This window comes from Chelmon rostratus, chromosome 5 (genome assembly GCF_017976325.1).
Source record: "Chelmon rostratus isolate fCheRos1 chromosome 5, fCheRos1.pri, whole genome shotgun sequence".
Classification (NCBI taxonomy): Eukaryota; Metazoa; Chordata; class Actinopteri; order Chaetodontiformes; family Chaetodontidae; genus Chelmon; species Chelmon rostratus.
Genome location: NC_055662.1, coordinates 20,748,061 through 20,769,106, shown reverse-complemented (window position 1 = coordinate 20,769,106; position 21,046 = coordinate 20,748,061). Strand labels below are relative to the sequence as shown.

The following is a 21,046-nucleotide window of genomic DNA, read 5'->3' as shown; positions in this document are numbered from 1 at the left end:
ATGTCTGCTATGGTTAATCCTACCAGCATGGCAAAATAGACCTGTTTAATAATGGATAATAGTATATAGCCTGTTCAAATCATACCTAACAAAGCTTCATACACTTGAAACAAAATTAAGCAACACAATGGGACATGAAATCAAACATTTATTGTTCATTTGTTTGACATTTACACTTCTTACAAGGAGAAACCACCATTATCTTTACTAAAATATATTAATAGATCTGAGTGTATAAAGACATTTCATACAGAGGAAAGACAGAACATAAAAAGATGCATTTTAAGACCCTGTAAGAAAAGCGCCCAGAGGCATAGAACACCTTCATATTGTACATTACCCTAAATATTCAGCCTAAAAGAAGCATTTGATTATTAAGGACGCCTACATCCGATATTTGTGCACAAGCATTAAGTCTATGCTTCAACATAATATCTAGGTTCTCCTCTAATAAAGGGACATTCAAGAGATGAGTGTAGATATAAATTACACTTGATGTGAGTTGCACATACAGACTGTATGTCTTTACAGGTATTATTCAATGCATTGGTACAGTACATTTCAAGGCCTCTGCAACAATCGTGTACTGTTGAGAAAGAAAGTTGTTTTGCACATAAAAGGAACACTGTCCATCATGAAGGCAAAGCCAGAGGTATGTCAAAGTTTTGCAGCAACATGGACACCCATGATGTGTTTCCCCAGTTTCCTTTACCGCCCACCACAACATAAATAGCATAAAGTGTACATTAAGTAAAATGTGATGTGCTCTGTAATGAACGTCCAAAATAGTGTGCACAAAGGTTGTCCAAAGGTTGATCAAAACTAACTATTGTCATACAAGTACAAGATATGCTGTCGATTTGTGATTACCATGGAGGTTTGTATTCTAAAAGCAACACTAATGCTTGATCAATTAAAATTTTTATGCTGCAGAAAAAAAACACTTTACTCACGCTGCCTAAAAGCACTCTCTTAACCTTTGTTGTTCTTGTTGCCAAAAACTAAAATTAAAAAGGAATTCTGCCCAGATGGCATGCCTATGTGTCCTAAAATAAATAGGGGGTAAAGACAGCATATCCCTCACAGGCATCAAGGGTAAAAAATCAGGCTTATGGTCCATTTTGGCAAAAAAAAAAAAGAGAAACAGAAAAAATAAAGAAATGAGGAAAAGAAAACAGTGAGATGCAGGATGAGGCAGAGGATTGTCAGCATGCAACTTAAAGGAACCATATGTTCACAAAAAGGCGATCTTTCTCTGGTCAATCCAACCATCCATTAGTGGAGCCTTTTCCTCTTCTGCTCAGGCATTACTTAAACTGCAGCATACAGAAGAAAAGAGATATAAGATACGATTCACAAACAAGTTCAATTTTACTTTCTTACATACAACACAAAACCTTCTATTCCCCGCCCTTACCGTGGTTTTGGGTGGTATGTTGGGTTTCTGGGCCAGTGCAGGTTTCTTCATGAGAGTAGGCTTGGTGGGTTTGGGTGACATGGTGGCAGGATGGGCCAGTGAGGAGGTTCCGCCATTCCCTTCAGAATCCTGCTCTAGAGGAACTCCGGCCAACTCGTAGTGTTTCTTCCTCAGCTCGCCCAAACGTAGGCGCTCGTTCTCCAAGTGGCTCTCTAATTCCAGCACCTTCACCTGAGGGGCAGGGGATAAACAGGTGGTTATGTGTGGTTGAAATTCACTCTAATTGGTGGCCTCTAGTTTTGGATCAGATTGCAGAGCTTTCAGTCACAACTAATAAGAGAGTTTGATGACAATAAGTGAGTTTTTTTTTTGTATCTGACATATAAAGTATCAAAAACAAGACACATATACACTTGCGTCTATTTGCAATCCCTCTTTCCACCCCTCACAGTCCCAAGACCACAACTTACCTGTGACTCCATTTCTTCCTTTCTCAGCTTGATGAGGGACATCCCAGAGAAGTCCATGGTATCTGCACATGAAAAGTGGTTGGAATTATTAGACAGATGCTCCTCAAAGTCCACAACGATCAAGCACACAGATCAAATTGTACTCACCTTTTTCCTCCAGGTGCTCCTGGCCCGTCCTTGTCGAAGCCACCACATTAGCTGCCATTTCATTCACGTGGCGAGAAGCCTGCTGGAGAACTGGCAGCTTCTTACTGTTGCGGTCTGCCTTAACCTGAGTGCAGAGGAAAACGCTTGAGTTCGACCAGATGGCGCAGTTTAGACACAAAACCAGCAAACACACTCGCATAAACCACTTAGACAGTCAGGGTGCAAAAGGTAAAAAAAAAATAAAAGGAGAAATACATTAGCAAAACAAATTACTTGCTAATTAAATATACGGTAAATTTGCGCTCTAATGTGACAATACATGAAACTCCCACCATACTAAAGTGGATATTGTGTGTGATATTCACACATTGGCAATTAGAACAATACAATGCAGCATATTTCTATAATAATGACAAAGTATCTCAAATGTTTTTATCATTTTATACTCAATTGCTTGGAAATTAGACTATTACCTTTGAGGCAGCAACAAGCTGCGCTGTGCTAGCAGCGATCTCGTGGGAGCAGACGATCAACTCTTCATATTTGCCTGTGTGCAGCACCACCTTATCAGCAGACTCCCTGTGAGGATCAGGTAAAGACATGATAGCACTTCAATCCACTTAACTGGAAAGGGTGCAGTGCTGCACACTGGCTAATGGCTGAGCCATTTCGGGTGCTATACACAACATATTAACATCAATAAATCATTACTAGGTCAGTTCTGAGACAAGAGTATAATCATGGTAAACCATTAAGGCCATCAGCAAGAACAGTAGCATCTTCTTCTGGGCTATATACAGCTCATACAGTTTGTGCAAGGGTCAGAATTAGGTCAAAATATGTCAAACGTCTGGGTCCCCTGAAATATTTCCCCAAATGATTTAGGGGGCCCAGATGCACAGTGAAAAAACTAGCTCTAACAGCTGGAGTAATCTTTTGGCTGTAATGGCACATGTATCGACTCTTGTTTTTGATCTTGCCACATCATGTGTAGACCATTCCTTTACAGTGTGAACTACAATTAAATTGAGTGTTTAAAATGCTACATGCAACATGAACGCAATTTAATGATATTAGAATATAAGATGCAATGTCCTGTGTAACTTACACCATCTCTGTAGCTCCCCATCCTACAGCCTTGGCAGCAGAGATGAGTCCCTCAGTCCAGCGGGAGTTCCTGGCGTAGAACTCCTTAATGGTGGCCGCACCCTTAACAAGCAAATCAACGGTACTGTTAGTAATTTGTTCTTTTTCCTGAATGGAGCAGAACAGTTTGATCTCAGAAACAAAAGCTGTTGAACTCAAACAAAACCTAGCTGCCAGTTCTGGATTCAAAATTAGAACAGTGTGACTCACCCTCCCACCCTCGACAATCTCCTTTTGCAAGTCTGTAGACGCTATGATCAGCATGCGGATGGCCTGCAGAAGAGTGGATGAAACAGAAGGGAACCAAGAAATGAAAAACACATTTATTAGGATGTTAATTAGAACTAGGATATATGTAGGGTAGACTATCGCGAAAAAGTACATTAGCTGAAATAGTCAAACTACAGCACCTTCATCAGGTCCGTGCAGCTGTTGAGGATTCTGCCAGAGAGAGTGAAACAGTAGAGAGTTAGACCGAAATGCACACAGGGGTTTAAAGGTTGTGGCCTTTCTCGTCAGCTGACATCATTCGCTGAAGAATGACAGGAAAGAAATGGGTAACAGGAAGGGAACAAACCTTTCATTGACCTCCAGTTTTACTCCTGTTGTGTCCTTTCGTGCCTGATTCATCATTTCCTAAACACAGAACCATGCATGACATTTATCAGCTACAACGGATAACACTGTACAGTAGCACAGGTTAAATTTATTATAAATAACAGTAGTGCATATTAAATTGAGAGTTACACAACTTACATCAATCCTGCGGACTGCCTCCTCAATAGCTGCTGATGTAGCAGCCATTTCCTTATCAACCAGATCTCCTAGCTCGTCCTGACGAATGTCCATGCCTTTCGGCCGCAGCTCCTGCGTATAACAAGAGGAAAAATGATTAGCAATGATAAAGAAAAGTACACGTGACAGGACTTAAAACATCACTGGTGACAGTGGAACACAATGTTAAAAAGTCTTGATGAAGAAATGAGATTTTATACCCAAACAAAATAAGATATTCATTACAAAAATATCACAAATTGCTTTGCCAAATCCAAACACTGTATGAGCATACACTGATGCATTTACAGTGCTCATAATTCAGGAGGTGGCTGGATGTGCTTCCTGTGGATTTCTTGTTGAGGGAAGTTAGAGTAGTTCATATATCAGTAATCCAACCCCCACTGACATTGAGTCACACTCTACATTTCAGCAATTTATATTTGGCCTCTGTGGAAGCAATTAAGAGTTCATCTCACATTAAAGTGGGTGTTGGATTGCTGACGGATGTTTACCTCACTGTCCCAGAAAGTGGTAGGAATGTTTTAAAAAAAAATGCTGTGTAAAGAGTATGATGCAGCATTAGTCTCTTTGTTTGCAGCAAACCTACATTAGATTACTGCCCACGATGCACACTCTGCAGCTACACTTAATAAAAGAGGAAGAGCTGTGCATATCTGGTAGAGATGTTTACCACAGCTTGGTAGCAGAGACATTAATTGTCTGCAGTAGCAGTGTCTCAAGCAGCAAACTGTCAGAAAACTGTATTCATTGAAATAATATGGTTCTATTCAAAACTGTTATTCACCTCTTATGGTAAAGTAAGTAAAGGCCCTGGTAATTAGTTTCAGATAGCATTGAATAAAAAATTAATATAGATATTCTGTGTTGGTGTCTCTCACCTGGCCCAAGTGCAGGATCTTTTGAACAACTACACGAATGGAGGCCGGGTCGGCCCTCTGGAGTGTGGTCTTGGACTTCAGGTCCTTGAAGAACTGCAGACTCTGAGTGGCACAGCCTCTGCAGTTCTCTGTCAGTCCTGCAGGGTGTACAAGGGCAGCAATTAACTATCAGCCATAACAGTGCTTTTTGTTGTTTTTTTTTGCTGTGTGAAGCATTGAAATAAATTTCAAAATCAAAAAAAAAAAAAAAAACCTATATATATAACTGAGATGTGGCTTTAAATGTGGATGGATGGTCTGGGTACTGAATACTGAAATAACTTCAAGTATAACTAGTGTAATGACAAGAAAGTAACCCATGATATTCCTTACGGTCTGCATGGTCAGTGGGTGCCATGTGTGCCGTGGCGCTGCCGTTGATGATTGTATCCGCAGCCAAGTGAGAGAACTGGGTCAGAGCCCTCAGCAGCCCTCCAGCATCTGGGTACAAGAGCAAACATTAAGACATTAAGAGCCACATTAACAAAAATATCAAATCAGCCACAAACTGTCATGAGGTCAGCAGGATCATGTTGAATCAGAAGCAGAGCAAACTCACCCCCCATGTTACTCAGATAATCTGCATGGCCCTTTTTCACTTTGTCTATGGAGCCCAGTGTGGCCTCCGCCCGAGTTACGAGGTAATCTGTGTTTGGACATCAAACAGTAGATTGAAAAAACAAAACAAAACACACGCTTTGTCTATAACTCCAGACTTGACAATATACTGTATATGGTCAACCAGCTAGTGTCACAGTCTCACACTCAGTTTAGCTTTTGTACTTATCTGATTTCTCACAATCACATTGTTAATCTGTTCAGTTTATGTCTGTTGTGAAACAAGAGTAGGGGTCTGACCTGGAGAGCTGGTGCAGCGTACATGGAGGGGATCATCCAGCTTAGCCACAGCATCTTTGATGATGTTCTCAGCCTCTGTGACGGTGCCCTGCAGCAGAGCAAACTGCTCCTCCAGTAGCTTCTGCTTCAGCTGCTCCTCCTGGCTTGCCTACATGCATGCGCCCACAAATACGCATTCAAAAGAACGTTCACACGTGTGTTGCTTAATATGCGCTGATGATAAGAGAATTATGATGGCATATAGAAACATTTCATGAAACCCATTTGTCTGTGTTCATCTCAGGGGAGAACACATGACGTCCCATTTTAATTTTGATTTTGAGTGCCTGGTGCACCCAATAATACAGTTTCAACAACAAGACTTATTGTTGGACAACGTTGAACATATGATGCACTGAATGATGAATGAAAGATAAACACATTTCTCCATGTAAATGCATCTGTCCTATATGTCCTTCTTAAATCCTTATTCATGCAAAATTGTTGCAGAGCAGGCAAACTTTTTTTCATTGAATATTAAGCGTAGGCGCTCTTGCTTCACACTGACTACCTTTATATGGTAGGTGGCCATGTTCCAACTGCAGACCCTTTTTCTTAAAAAAGACCATTCATTGTAGGCTGAGCTGTTTTCATAGAGTGCCTATAAAGCTATTTTGGTCTTTTTTGTGTTTATGTGCTCCACAGAGCATAGCCTGATTTATCAGTGAAGACACTCACTCCAGATTACACTGCAGCACAATTTTCCTGCAGTATTCAGCCTTAAAAGACAGGGTCTCTCAGGGTCTTTCATGTTGTCACCATGGTATAAAATACCTCTGTGGGTATCTTTGAAGAAATGAAGGAAATACAAATTCAAGCAGTATCTTTTCATCTGTTCATTATGCTAAAATAAGACGTCATTAAATGCCATTATTTGTCACAGCATGTTTTCTAACATGCCTGACAAACTGGTTGTGAGTCAGAGTTTATTTCGGTGTATACTGTACTGTGTATGATTTAACCAAAACTGAAAATGCTCAACATCCTAATTTAAATGATTATTATTGTATTATTGTAGGATTAGTATTAGAATATTGCTCAAATATGCACAGTCATCATTGGGATATATCCAAAAAAAAGGCATGCCTGTGGAAAAATTATTTTTTTTCAGTATTCTGCATGATTGCAAAGTGATACCCTTTAGACACTTCAATCATGAGCCTGTATGCTTCTTCTTAAGCAGACAGACTTAAAATACTGCTGAATACAGCTACACGTATTGAGCAGAGACTTGTCTGCAGTTCACACTGCTGAGCTTGGCTTGACTGTCCTGACTGACCTTCTCCTGCAGTTTGCCCTGCAGCTCTCCCAGCTCCCTGCTGTTCCTCTCTCGCTCCTGCTGAAGTGACGACTGCTGCACCTGCGCAGCCTGCCGCAGAGAGGACAGCTCCGCCTCCTTCTCACTCACAGATCGCATGAGACGCTCCTTCTCTGCCTGCAGAGCTGTCATTGAGCTGTTCATTTGGTCCGTCGCCTGGCAAAGAGAGAGAGCGATGAGGGAAGCCAGAGGAGGCAGATGGCTGAGTGTCGGGCGGAAAGTCCGTCCGGAAATGTGTGACATGCCTCAAGCCTCCGATCGCGAAAACTGTAGACAACTTTAAATACTACATGACGGTGAATTAGCTTGACAGCCTCAAGGTCGTCGCAGCATTTAACATTAACAGGGCACACTCACCACCTCGCTGCTCTGCAGAGTCGCCTTAATGCGCATCACTTCTGCCATCTTCTCCTCCAGCTCTCTCTTCAGCTTCTCCATTTCAAACTTCTGCTCTTCCAGCTACAGTGGCAACAGCATTGTTTACAGAAATTTAAACTGCACTGCTATGTTGAGATCTCCATGTTTGCTTAAAGGAAAGCATCGGACCACCAACCTTCATGTCAGCGTCCTGCTTTATTCGATCAACCTCAAATGACAGCTGCTGTTTGGTCCTCTCCACCTCTTCCTGGGTCTGCTGGGTCGCTGACAGCATCTTCACAGTGTCTGCACTCTGTCAGCACATTAACGCATTTAGTGTCATCACACACAGCCAGGTGCTGACAGCTAATTTAAAACAAAGATCTCTGGATGGGTCTGCAGTGTGTCTGTACCTTACGAAGTAGTTCAGCATGGCTGGCCACCAGCTCTGTGTGCTTCTCCTTCAGCTTATTGTACCGCTGCTCAGTGGCCTGCGATCTTTCTGCACAGAGGAGAGAGATGACAGCGTTATCGCACGCACTTGACCACATTTCGTCCATGTATAAGAAAAAGAGATGACTGTATGTCTTACTTTCTGCTTCAATGAAGGTGGTCTGTAAGCTCTCATGTTCTGCGTTACGGCGACGAGTAGCCTCCAGCTCCATGCGCAATTGCTCATTTTCCACAAGAGCACGTTGTTTCTGTGCACGCTGTTCGTCTAGTTCTGCCTCCAAACTGTTGATTTGGGACTTCAGCTGCGTGATGTAGCGCTGAGCCTTCAGGAGGGGAAAAGAGAGATGTGTAATTATAATCTGTTTTTTTTTTTCCCCAGGCTTTTTGGCTTTATTGGATAGTGACAGCTGAAGAGAGACCGGAAAGGAGGGAGAGAGACATACAGAAAGTGCACAGTCTGGAATCAAATCCTGGCTGCTGTGGTTCATGTCTGTTATATATAAACTGAAAAAGACTAGAAATGCTGCAAAAAAAAAAAAAAAAAAAAAATGCATGAAGGGTGGCAAGATGGAGTCATATCTGTGATGTCAAATCTCTCAACTGGACACTTGTCTCATTCTGAGGCTACTTGCCACATTCCACATGTCAGGAGCAGCATTTGCATCCACCCAACACATGACCCAGATTCCTTTGCACTGAGATAATAATGCCCTCTACTGTCACACCTCTTCTATTCGTGCACGCAAAAAAGTCTGAAAGCTAAGCAGCAAGTGAATCAGTCCCACCAGTCCTTACCTCCGCTTTAACTCGCTCCAGCTCCGCTCTCAACAACTCCAGTTCCCGCTTCAGGCTCTCAATCTGGAGATCCCTGTCGGGGAGAAAAAACACAGTCATGGTGCGCTGGCACAGGTAGCGTGCGGAAACCTAAGAGTCTGCATCCACAATCACAGGTTACACTAAAAAACACTTGGCTCACCTGTCATCAAAGCCTCCATTTGGAGGTCCAAACGTCTGATCAAATATGTCCAGTTGCTAAGAAAGATTAAAATTAACAGTGAAAATCAAGCTTACGCAACGTCATGGTTCTACTGTATGAGTATTTATGTGAGCGAGCCTATATCGTACACTGTATGCACGCTTGCATCTGTGATTTATGCGCCTTACCTGAGGCTGTGCCTGCATGCTGGATGTTGAGACGTCGCTGACCTCGATGAGCGGCTCGGGGTCGTCGTCATCATCGTCTTGTTGCTCTGGTTCGTCCTCATCAGGGATGACCACTACTGGCTTCACGTGCTTGGCCAGTGAGGCTGCGTGCAGAAAGTTAGGTGGGGACTGACGAAGAGACAGAGAAAAGGTAGGTACTGGTTAAACCTGCAACACTATGGCATTGTGTTCAGGTGAAATATACATAATAGATTATTTATGGTCTTCTATGAGGAATCCTTTATGTGACATTTCAAGCTTAGCTGTCTATGTGAATAATACGACAAATTCCCCAGTTTGTAGCAGTATTAAGATGGAGGCTGTGACTCAGCACTGAAGTCATCCCCTCTCTCCCCATCCCTCTGTGCTCTTACATCAGGCAGTTTGGGGATCTGGATCAGTCTCTTGAAGTACAGCATGTCTCTGGCTTTATTGAAGAAGGTCTTAAGGCTGCAGGACAATGGACAACAAGTTAGACTGATACACAATCAGGCATGAAATACAGCACGTGTAACATAGACTCATGCCTCGATTATGTTTTATGTCATTTTTTCTAGCTATAGATGGCTTTGGTGTGTTTCAACGTGGCTGGCAGGTATGGCAAACTGTGTCACTAAAAGGTGCAGGAAGCATTAGGTAAAACAATGCTACATAATCTCGATAAATATTGGACGTGTGAATCTAATTGCACAGTGTCCCCCAACACTCTAGACTCCTCTCTGAGCTCAGCGGTAAAGGCATAAATGTGTCCGAGACAGTGACACCAACTGACACACCACAAAGCGTGGGGGGAAGGGAAGCAGTGATTTGCATTAGTTCAAAGTGTTGTGGTGACTGGGTGAGGCAGGATTATGTTGCACACTTCCTTGGGTAAGAAAAAAAAAAAATCATTGTCATTCTCTGTCTCATTCAGTCATAGCCCGAGGCCGTGGGTGCTCTACCTGTGGAACTGGTCATGGAAACGATCACGGTGTCCTTGTAAGGTGTCAGCGGGGAGACCTGAAATCCCAAACACAGAACAACAAAGTTTCTATTATTTGGCAATGCTATGAGACACACAATAACCTAAAAGTCTGAATTATTACCACAATTTACTTGCTTTATTGTTCTGATATGGAACATTTAAACAAAGTCATTCCAGAAGCGATATGCTAAATAGCTTTTTCGGTTTCATAACCGTTCTTACAGGAATGCAGCTTGAATAGCAGCTTGACGGTGAAGTGGTAGAGGTGACTACAGTCCTGGATAACTTGGATGAGTGGAGACAGCCGACACTGGCCCGATGTGAGGGTGGAGATGGCGATGGATGTGTTGAGCTGACGGATCACTGGGAGAGAAATCAGAGACAGGCGCGTACAGACCATGTGTTAAAGTGGTATTTCACCCCTGAGAAGATGGAGTTTTCATAAAATTGGGCTGTCTATGCAGTAGAAAGAGGGAAATATTTAAAAAATATTGGGCTATTAAATGACTGTTTTGCAGCACCCTTTAGACACTGGCCTCCAAATGATGCCCGTGTCTAGTCTGCTTTGGATAATTGATAAAGGCAGCTCGTGGTGCAAACATAGCCTGCGCTGTATTGCCCTGATGAAGACTCAGCGCCGATACCTTTGGCTAAATAAAATGCACACTCTTTCATTGAGTCAGTCACTGCAGCAGAGTTAGTTTTCACATCAGTTCTCTTGTTACTTGTGCACCGAGCTAACAGGTGAGGAACAGGCTTTCTGCAACAAGCAAACACTGGTAATGGAGATTTTATGTCAATGACTCCAGAACATGGTGCTGAGACTGAGAACGCATATGTCAGTACATCTACAGAGTACAAGTATGCTTAATTCACAGTAAGCTGCCAGGTTTTAACACGTAGTTTAGTTAACATGTGATCCTAGGCCTCCACCCTGCAGCCCTGGGAGGAGGTAATCAACTTAATGTCCTCTAATTGCAGGCATTTCCTCATCATTTAAAACATATTTAGGCAAAATTGGAGAACACAAGTTAAAAGTAGGCCAAGTCATTGAAATCCCTTTTTCATTAAATGGACTACAGTCTATGTGAAAACAGACAGGACAACAAGAGTTTCTCACAATAACTCTTTCTTTAAAGGGCTTTTAGCTTTTGCACATAAATAGATAATGTCAGCAGGCTGCAGCCCTTTACTGTAGCTCAAGTTTCTCTTCCTTGGAAGAGCAGGATGGGGGAAAGGTTTTTCACCTGTCTCGGCCAGCCTCAGCTCTGCGTCCAAGTAATCGAACACCTCCACTGTGAGCTGGAACCTGCAGGGGAGAAGTTGATACCTTCGTTAGGCAGAAAAGGGGCCCCCCCTTCAGAACCAATGATGATGTGACCCTGCAAATTTAAACGAGCAGCAGGGCTCGGCCGTTTACTTGTTGATTTGGGTGGCAGGAGCCGTGCTTCATGATAACTGGGATTGGAAGTTAAACAGATACTTTAAAAAGTCATTCTCTGCAGTATTTGGAAACTCACACATTATTAATGTCTGTTCCTGCAGTGCGCTCCAGGACTTCATCTGTGACCTCCAGGTTCGGTGGGATATCTGAATGCTGCAGAGGTACATTTTTGGAGGATTAGTGTCTATTCCCATTCGCAATGTGAATTCCTACCATTTTGCTGAATCATTTATTGGGTGTATCTTGGTAACAAACTGTGTGGTGTGACTTATGATAGAGGCTGCTCTTACCTTCACGTGAAACTCCATTTTTGTGCAGAGCAGCTTGGAATACAGAGCCACCAGCTGTCCATACTTGTCATGGAGGTTGCCCTGGACACCAATGACAAATACAAATAATAATAATAGTTGGAGCTTTATTGCCTCTTACTGAGTAGAGATTATTTCAGGCTTCACAGGACCAATGTGGACCACAAACTTACACATTTCTAATGTATTCTTTGGAATTTATTCAAATTATTTTTAATAGATGCAAAAACAAGATGACTCACCCATAGTTTCCCAATTTCGATTAGTGTACTGTGGTGTCTCATGCAGTCTTGTAGAACCTGTGAAGGTGACAGCGTAAACAAAAAATTCGACCAACAACTGAAAACAAAAACCCAGTTTGCTCTCGTCTTGCATTCATTGCTGGTTCACTAAAGCAGGAGGGTTATGGTCAAGTTTAAATAAATGTGAGCTTTCTGCCTTTAGGACAAACCCTCTACTTCATTATTTATGTTCAATATTTGTTAATATCCACTACATTTGTGCAAATATCCCGAGCAATATACTTTTTTTTCTGTGCTTATATATCATTTCTACCGTGTTACATGTTCTACTGTGCAATAGTACAAAACACTGTATTTTTATTATCCATATCCTACTATGTGCAATTCCACTGAGAAACTGAGCCATCCTTCTAAAGGCAACCTTAATTTTTATACACTTTTTGTATATAACACATATACATATGGGTGATTCTATTCTAACAATGTAATTTCCCCAGTGTGGGATCAATAAAGTAATATTTTATATTACTTTATCCTATCTTAATATACAGATTAAAAGTCAACTGATTTAGATTTTATTATAAGACACAATAGGACAAGGAAGAAAGCTAATACACAAGTGAAAGATGACATTAAGTCAATAGTAATCACTTCATAGAACTCCACTCTTTTAACATCCCCATCTCATAGAGAACAACAGGCAGTAAAAGAAGGATACTTACATTGCGGTGTCCGTCCCGCAGGACTTTGTGCAGTACATGGCAGAACTTCCAGCTGAGGATGGAGCTGCTGGCCAGAGGGAAGCCCAGAGCGTAGGACCAGAAGGTGTAGGCTCCCTTCTCCCTGTGAGTCCCCAGGATGATTCCTGTTGTGCTGTTAAGGAACTATCCCAGGACTGCTGTCTGTTCCACGTCTACCATGTGCCATTTCCCACACAATTAAATGATTGCTAGGTTTTTATGTCATGCTATACACCCATTTAAAGAAAATGTCAGATTATGTACAAGTTGTCTTCTTTTGTATTTCTCTGTCTATATCCCATTCTCCCTGTAGCATCCCATTGTTTTAGACTTCTGAATTATGGCTGCTGTTGCTTGATACCACCTCAATATTCTGGTGAAACAGGAAATGCATCAAGTCATGGAATAAACATTCTCGCAAAAACGCTGTTTCATGATGACTTAATAATGCACGCAAATTGTGCCAACACTGTCTGAAAAGAGAGATTCTAATAATTTCTGACTATCTTACAAGCTGTGATGTAGACAGTGCCACCCACTTCTGATCTAAATAGAAAAAATCTGTTAGTTTGAAAGTGTTGGGTTTTTTAAAAAAAAGGATACGTCGTGCATGTTTCTCCTTCACAGGCGTCTCAGTGGAGTTGATGGCTTTGCTGATGCTGCTCAGCTGGGTGGAGAGAAGAGGAATTAATTTTAGGTTTTGTACAGCTTGCTTCTCCACCCACGCAACCATCAGCTGCGGGGCTTACAATAGACGTGACAACAAATATGAAAGTCATGAGAAGTTAAATATAGACAAGCAGTCAAAGAAGCGATAACAGGCTGCACTGCAATGACGGGAATGAATCAGAGAAACAATGAATCTGCACTGTGCACACACAGTGTTACACAGATGGACTTTCAGCTCTCTCCTTATGCTTAGCCTGATTTTAACTGACCAGAAACAGCCAGTTACCCAGGACTTCTTGTGTGGCATTTAGCTTTATGTAAGCAAGGGTCGAAGAAGACAAACTCTGCACAGGCAGATAACATCTTTAATTAGATTGATAATGAACCATAGAGTGTCACCGGACCCACAGCACACACAGCGAGCTGCTCTGCAACCTGTCCAGCAGGTAAAACGAGTGTCACAGGAAGGGAAAGACAGATAAACACACAGTCTGGATCTCCACACTGTTGGATGTGCGTCCGCATGGACATTAACCTATTTCAGCGAACCTCTGGTACAGCTCAGCACAGCCACAAAGCAACACGATAACTGCCCGGTATGGTCAAATTACACTTGAGAACTCTTTTCATGGTCGATAAAATGATATCTTAGAGACTTGGGAAGCTGTGCTGAGACTGGGAGGGTTCAACTCCTTCCGCCACTGTTCTTTTGAGCAAGACACTCCAGGGCTGCTGTCTCGTTAACGGCTGTGCACTTTCATGAATTATTTCTGAGGCCAATTGATTTCCCAGTTACAAGATTTTTCAATTATAACCGACCATGGAAAGTTTGAGCTGAGCATGATTTAGAAAAAAAACTTTTGCAGATTTTGATCTGTTGCTTTATGGCATAAGTCTGAAAATGAAAAAAGTCTGGCCACTATTTCATTATAAACCTTCACTCACAAGAATGCATGTTTTCACTATCTCGACCCTGAAATAACCATGGAACCAATGACGGCAGCTGTGGTCAGGGCAGAAAACGAAGAAGCTTTAATGGAAGTCAAAGTCAGAGAAAAATAATAAATAAAAAAATGTCTTTTTGGTTTAGCGCAAATGTACGTGAGTGGGCTACTCAGAATTCTATACATGAAAAAACTGAAGGCTGTTAATTTTCCTCTTTCTCCTCCTTCCTGTCTTTTAAATTCTATTTGAATAACCTACAAAAATTCATGTTACAATCTGAGCTCCGCAGAGGACAGTAGAACGACTATCCCCGATAAGATCAGACATGCTTGACCATGACGTTGCCTTTTGGGATCCTACAAGAGAGATTCAAATCATGTACTCACTAACACATAACTGTTGCATAATGATCAAAGCTGTAGCTAGACATCAACAATTACCTCTGGACTACTGCGACGCCACCCACTGCTAAATAAGGCTTAAAAACTGAGTGGTGTGCCCCACCTTAAGTCACAATTCAGTCCTGTGTTTTGTATGAGGAAGTGTGCTGAATAAATACGTGGCCAGAGATTAACTCTCCCTCTGCAGTCCTGCATCCCACTGAGGTTTTGCAAACAACCAGACCTGCTAGTCCTCATTAAAGCCTGCAGGAAAAAACATGTGGTTGCACATTATTTATTCACTTTTTCCCAAAATGCTTAGACATGATTATGTTAACATTAGGGGATTTCTGTCAAAACCGTTGCCAATTTCAACCAAAACAGGAAAAACTAATACAGCAATGTAACACAAATGTATATCTACTTGTTTCTTATGTACCTTGTGTCCTTTTAAAACATCTGTTGAGGCCTTTAGCATCTGCATGATGCTTGCAAACCAGCTTCACCATCTTTGAATTACATAATAGACTAATCCAACATAGAGTTCAAGCATTAAAGCAGCAACATCTTCATCCTCAGGCTCTCTTTTATAACTGTGTTCCCAAAGTGTCTTCCTGCATAAAAAGCCTTCTTAAACATGAATGTGCAACCATAATATGTAGGACAAGTTGCACATAACTGACCCTAGTTCTTTGGTCTTGCCTTCAAACACAGGCTTAGACATCCATGTCACATCTTTGTTTTAAACACGATCACATATCAGTAGAAGAGGCCCCCTAATCCCACAAAACCCTATAAAAGCCTCTTTAATACATTATAAAACCTGGGAGTCGCCCCACCCCTACCCAGACACACACACACACACAACCACCAAAACATACATGGCTACACAACAAAGCACAGAGGGGCTACTGTGGCGTCTCACAGTGAGAGAGGGGTGTGCTGGTTAATGGGAGACTCCCCCCGCCTGCTTCTGACGCAAATGAACTGCTCGTCCCTCGTTTACACAGGGCAAGTGCAGCGGGCTAGCATGGAGGCCCGTGTGACAATGAGGAGTTTGTTTGGGGAGGAAGGCCGACAGCTGGGGTAGAAGATTGGGTTGGATGGGGGCCGCGCTCTGGCACACAGAGCCTGGCACTGAGGCCTCAACAGATGGCCGCTGAGCAGCGAGGCTGCAGGGAGGCTCTCATAGTACATTCAGAATGGCTGTCAGTCAGGGAGCAGCGAGAGAGCGAGGAACGGCACAGAAAGGAGAAGGACATCGAATGCAGGACAAGAAGTGGAGGGTGACCAAACACTAGGTGGAGTTTACTGTTTGCTGTACTGCAGCTTTTTGGGAAACAATAGTCGATTTCAGCGCCGCTCGTTGGTGTGCATACCTTCACATGCCCTTGCTCAAGGAAACTGCAGAAGTAATGGTCACTGGCTGCGTGGGGAACAAACTACAGCAGCAAACCTTCAATCACTAGTAGGGCTGTAACTGACATAAATTTTAATTAGTGATTAACCCACCCATCATTTTATGATGATGATTGACCATTCTAACGGTCTATAAAACATCAGAAAACCTGGAAGATCGCAATTTCTTAGAGATCAAGGAGACTTCATCAAATGTCTTGCTTTGTCTTCTCGATCAATCAACTTAACAACAGCTCTATTTACTAGTCAGCTTCTTTAACTGCTTGAATATGTAACTACCATTATTTTACCGTAACTGTAATTGAGAAAAGAAGTGTTTGCACAGCTCTGCTACAGCACGATACACAGTCTCACTATCAAGCCTCACATCAGCCTACACACAGGTCACACACTAACACATGCAGATACCATTTCCTTAATGCCATGTCAAAGGTAAGTCAGATAAAATCCAAACTTTTTTACTAACAGAGCAATTAGGTCCCAGCGCTGCAGACATGCCGGCACGGTTGCCTGTCGAGTGTGCGGCTGTCCGACAAGTTAGTGCTGCATCTGGTTCAAAGCGACAGTAAATCCCCTGACCAGCAGTGAGGAGAAGTGAGAGGGAGGGAAAGCCTGGACTAATCCCTGAGGCCGGCCATACGGTCTATTGCCAGCTAGCATTACTGTACACTCACTCCACAGTCTACACCCTGCATTAATACCTCCAACCTTAAGGCGCCTCTGCTTACCTTGTCATCTTTGCTTTTCAGCAGTGTGTCCATGTGCTTGGACTTCCTGGTGCGCCACAGTGTGTGAGGTTAATGAAGTTAAAGCATCAATGCTACATCTGAGCTGCTCCTCACTGCACATAATGGCCCGAAGCAAGAGCACTTATTGCAGGTCCTTATCAGCTTAATTCAACAGACTGCTAGACTGGGGATCTGGCTAACAAGGTCACACACACACACACACACAGCTCACACCCATTAGACCAGGTTACCTACATGTAGCACTAATAAGAACACAAAGGATTCACTCAGTGAAAGCAGTGACAGAGCGTGCAAAAGAGTAGGGTTGTAACTCCTTGACACCATTTTCAATTGGATTTACGAGAAGTGCCGATTTAATATTCTTTCTTAAATCAAATGGTTTCACAAGGTTATTTCAGTATTTTATTAACATCTTATTGTGTTGCTCCTCTCCTCGCCTGCAGCTTCTTTGTCCCTTTTCTGATTAAACTAGCACAGCCTCTCCCACATCAACACAGGCAATAATCCTAACACACAAGCCCACAGTGCACATCTCGTCTCCCTCTCACTGCTCATCCGTCTGGACAGAAAGGACACTAAACATGTCATGGAGATGGACGCTGTGCAAACACAAATAAAACTTTTTCAAAATGTGTATGAGCGACAAAAGACACATAAAATGCACTCTCCCAGCCCTGAAACCACCCCCGGTGTTCATCTGATGTTCTACAAGACTGTAATCCCTCAGATTTATTGTCTACTTCACTCATAATGCTCAATTTGCAATGAATGTTAGGTTTTAAATCCATCACCAAGTTGATCAGATTAAAAGGGGAAACCTGAATATTTGGCTGCTACGAATTAATTTAGAACCATAGAAATATGGCAACGGCTGAAGCACAAACACACAAACATTGACAGGCAAAATGAAATTCACATTTTGTTAAAGAAGCCTGGTAACATCCGCAGCATAGACTTCTCAACGAAGGGAATGAAGTTCAAGTTTTGGAAATACGTCAACAAAGACAGTATGAATGGATGAACTTAAGTAAAAAAAAAAAAAGAATGAATCAAGAGAACCATTGAATGGCTGCACAGACAGAGGTCATGTGTTATTAGGCTGTGTCTCACTTTTATGTCTAATTAAATTATGAATACTGCAGCCACTCAAATATTCAACAAACGACAAACTGTTCTTTGGCAACCACAGTTTTCTGGCCAATTTGCAGAGCTGGTTAGTTAGCTCATGATTCGCATGATGTTCATGATTTTAAACATTAGCTGTTTACCATGATGTGGGGCACAAAACATATGATATGCACAGTGGAGTATTTTCAGTGAAAATGCAAGATATTATGAGCCTCATGAGCACATGTTTTGTGAATAAGTCGTGAGCATTGCATGTGCACTTTCTATAGTTATACCACTCATAACACTTGAATCTAAAAAAAATATTGAATCATGAGCTTTTAATCCCTCTTTAAGCAGAGAAAAAAAATACAGGACTGACAAACACTGACATAAAATCCCACTGCAAAAACTTCACTTAAACACATCAGACGATTTCACTGGTGTGTGAAACAATCACAACAAAATTGCTTTTAATTTTCTCTCTACTCCCACTCAGTAGCTGTGTTTACCCTCTGGTACTCCCATCCCCCTTCCCTCCCTCATGGGCGCTCACTCAGGCAACAGGAGCGAGGAAAAGCAAACACTGCACACACACGCGCGCACACACACACACACAAACACACAGGACGCTGTGTGAGGCATTTCACCTTGGTACCGAGGTCAACATGAAGAAGAGAGAACGCAGGAGAGAGTGAGGTAGAGAAGAGGAGTTTCAGTCAGTGAACTGGATGAATCAGCAGTACTGAGGAACTCTACAACAAGAGAAATATTCATCTGAATATACCAGCTTCACACAGCAGCCTTTTCAACAGGTTACAATAACAAGAACACGTATTTACCAGTAGTTGCATAAATGTGTTGCTTAGTCAGTACATACTGCAACTACCTCAGTCTCCACATCCACTAAACTACTTGGAGATGAAATGCTAATTAGGAGGCAGAAGAGAACCTTACAATAAAGTTTCTGGAAAATGTTAATGATAAGCCAATCAGGATTCAGGATCATTCCTCAGACTGCCCTCTTCATTTGCATGTTGCCAAATGGATCCATCCAGCTGAGCAGTGATGACTTGCTCCCCCCATGGCCGCACACTGCAACCAAAAGCCAGTCAAAGGAACAAGGACACCTGTTCAAAGCAGCAAATCCAGTTCCACTCAATTCTGAGTTTTAAACAACACTGAGAGACTTTGTTCTGTATGCACAACGCGCCTTGCTGAGCATTTGCAGCACAGCGTGAAACTAGTAAGGCAGGGATGCCTCGTCTTGACATCAAAACGGTCTACTTGTTGCCAGTTGCTGTGACATGCAGCAGGAAGGGGACTGGGTGAAAGAAAAAGGGAATTGATTCGGATTCCAACATGAAATAGAATTTACTCAAGCCATTTTCAGGCAGGCAGAGTTTTGAACACCTCAGCTCCACCTCTTTCCTTGGGCTTCAAAAGCAAATAAAACATTGACAGAGGAACATACACCCAACGCAGGAAAAGTACAACCCATTTCAGATAACACAATACTGAACGTGCTCTAAGTCGGAACTCCCAGGCAGCTGTTTCAGTTTGCTTAGTTACTCAACCTCGTTTGAGTGTCGTGTTTCCAAGTCAGACTGGGCTCTGCGCTTCACTGGGAACAGCAGCTCCATGACCTGCTGGTTCGTCTTTTAGCAGACTGAAGCCTTTAGTCAACAACACTGTCAACATCAAAGTGTTACTCATGTATCGTGGTGAAGAGCATGGCTTACGTTCGCAGATGACTGCAACGTGCTCGCAAACAGAAACCACAAAGCACCAGTTGTTGTATGAAACAAACCTCATTCCTTCAGCACACACATTCAGAAGAAACTGAATCAGATTTCTCAGTACTCCACAAAGGTGATATATCAAAGGTAAATGTCCTTCCCTGTTTCTTAAGGACTGCAGCCAACAACGAGGCTGTTTAAAGCCGAGAAAGAAATGGCTTTAAGCGAGGAAAGGTGGCCAAACAGGAAGGACTAGATCAGCATGATACCAGTGGACAGACTTGAGTGAGGAATGAATGGTGTGACTGCACACAGCAATGGACTGTTTCATGCTTAGGTGGCATCTCTCAGAATTGCCCATTTTAGTAGATGCTCATCTCTTGCCTCTGAGACAAAATTGTGGCATAAACAAGCTTGTCCTGATGTGGCTCATGTCTCGTTTTAAAAAATCCTGAAAGCAAAAGTTGCAGGGTTGTAATAAATGATAAGTCCTGCTTCTGTGATAAAAGCAATTTGAACACCACGTACAGCCTCTTGTCATATGCACCTTTAAGACATTTAATCACACATTAGTCATTCAATTCCCAAGTCAATTTGTTAATTGGAGATGTGGCCTATGCGGTACACCGTGACCACCGCGCGCACACATCTAGGGGCGCACAGTGGAGCCACAGCAGGCCTGAATAAAGCGCAGGACCCCCCCCCCCTCCCACAGGAAACACGAGCCTGTCAGGTTTTTACCTGCTGCTTGTCAAAATGCTCCCTCTCCGCTCCGAGGTTGGCCTCAGTGCGCCTGGTCTTCACCCGTGTGGGCACCTGTCTTATGCTGTTCATCCTCTACTTCTGACAATGACGCTTTCGCTAAGGAGACAATGAATCTGCCCACCCCCCGCTTTTTCTCCAAAAAAAAAACACCAAAACGTCCAGGTGAGAGCAAATATCAGAGGCTTCTTCTTCTATCTAGACTCCAGACTCTCCGTGTGTGAGCGAGGGACATCTCCAAGCTGCGGCTTCGTTACTGATGATGCATCGCGGCTGAGGGAGGAAGGGCAAATGCGAGTGAGAGAGTGAGAGAGTTTGCCTCGCATTACCAGGACGGATCCGCCCCCCAAGCTGGAGGAAATCATCATCATCATCATCATGTCTCCTGCCGCCGACATCCTCCCACACGCATGTCAGTTTTTCCAGCAACATTCATCAGTGCGCAGGTGTGACAA

At 42.7% G+C, this 21,046-nt stretch overlaps 1 protein-coding gene across 1 annotated transcript; it reads right to left on the bottom strand.

Moving 5' to 3' along the window:
- Positions 1 to 140: 140 nt before the first annotated feature.
- hip1rb (huntingtin interacting protein 1 related b) lies at positions 141 to 20,943 on the bottom strand. Its single transcript, XM_041936899.1, has 32 exons — positions 20,571 to 20,943; positions 13,425 to 13,488; positions 12,804 to 12,946; positions 12,082 to 12,138; positions 11,822 to 11,902; positions 11,608 to 11,684; positions 11,335 to 11,396; positions 10,310 to 10,450; positions 10,065 to 10,122; positions 9,498 to 9,573; positions 9,085 to 9,252; positions 8,897 to 8,952; positions 8,716 to 8,788; positions 8,060 to 8,243; positions 7,881 to 7,969; positions 7,664 to 7,780; positions 7,468 to 7,569; positions 7,072 to 7,266; positions 5,754 to 5,901; positions 5,455 to 5,541; positions 5,229 to 5,336; positions 4,857 to 4,993; positions 3,937 to 4,047; positions 3,758 to 3,816; positions 3,591 to 3,621; positions 3,391 to 3,453; positions 3,143 to 3,243; positions 2,508 to 2,613; positions 2,035 to 2,158; positions 1,888 to 1,949; positions 1,418 to 1,648; positions 141 to 1,316 (listed from the first exon to the last, which is right to left on the bottom strand). The coding sequence occupies exons 1-32, from the start codon at positions 20,661 to 20,663 to the stop codon at positions 1,308 to 1,310; spliced, it is 3,213 nt and encodes a 1,070-aa protein (XP_041792833.1). The 5' UTR covers positions 20,664 to 20,943; the 3' UTR covers positions 141 to 1,307.
- Between the last annotated feature and the right edge of the window lie 103 nt (positions 20,944 to 21,046).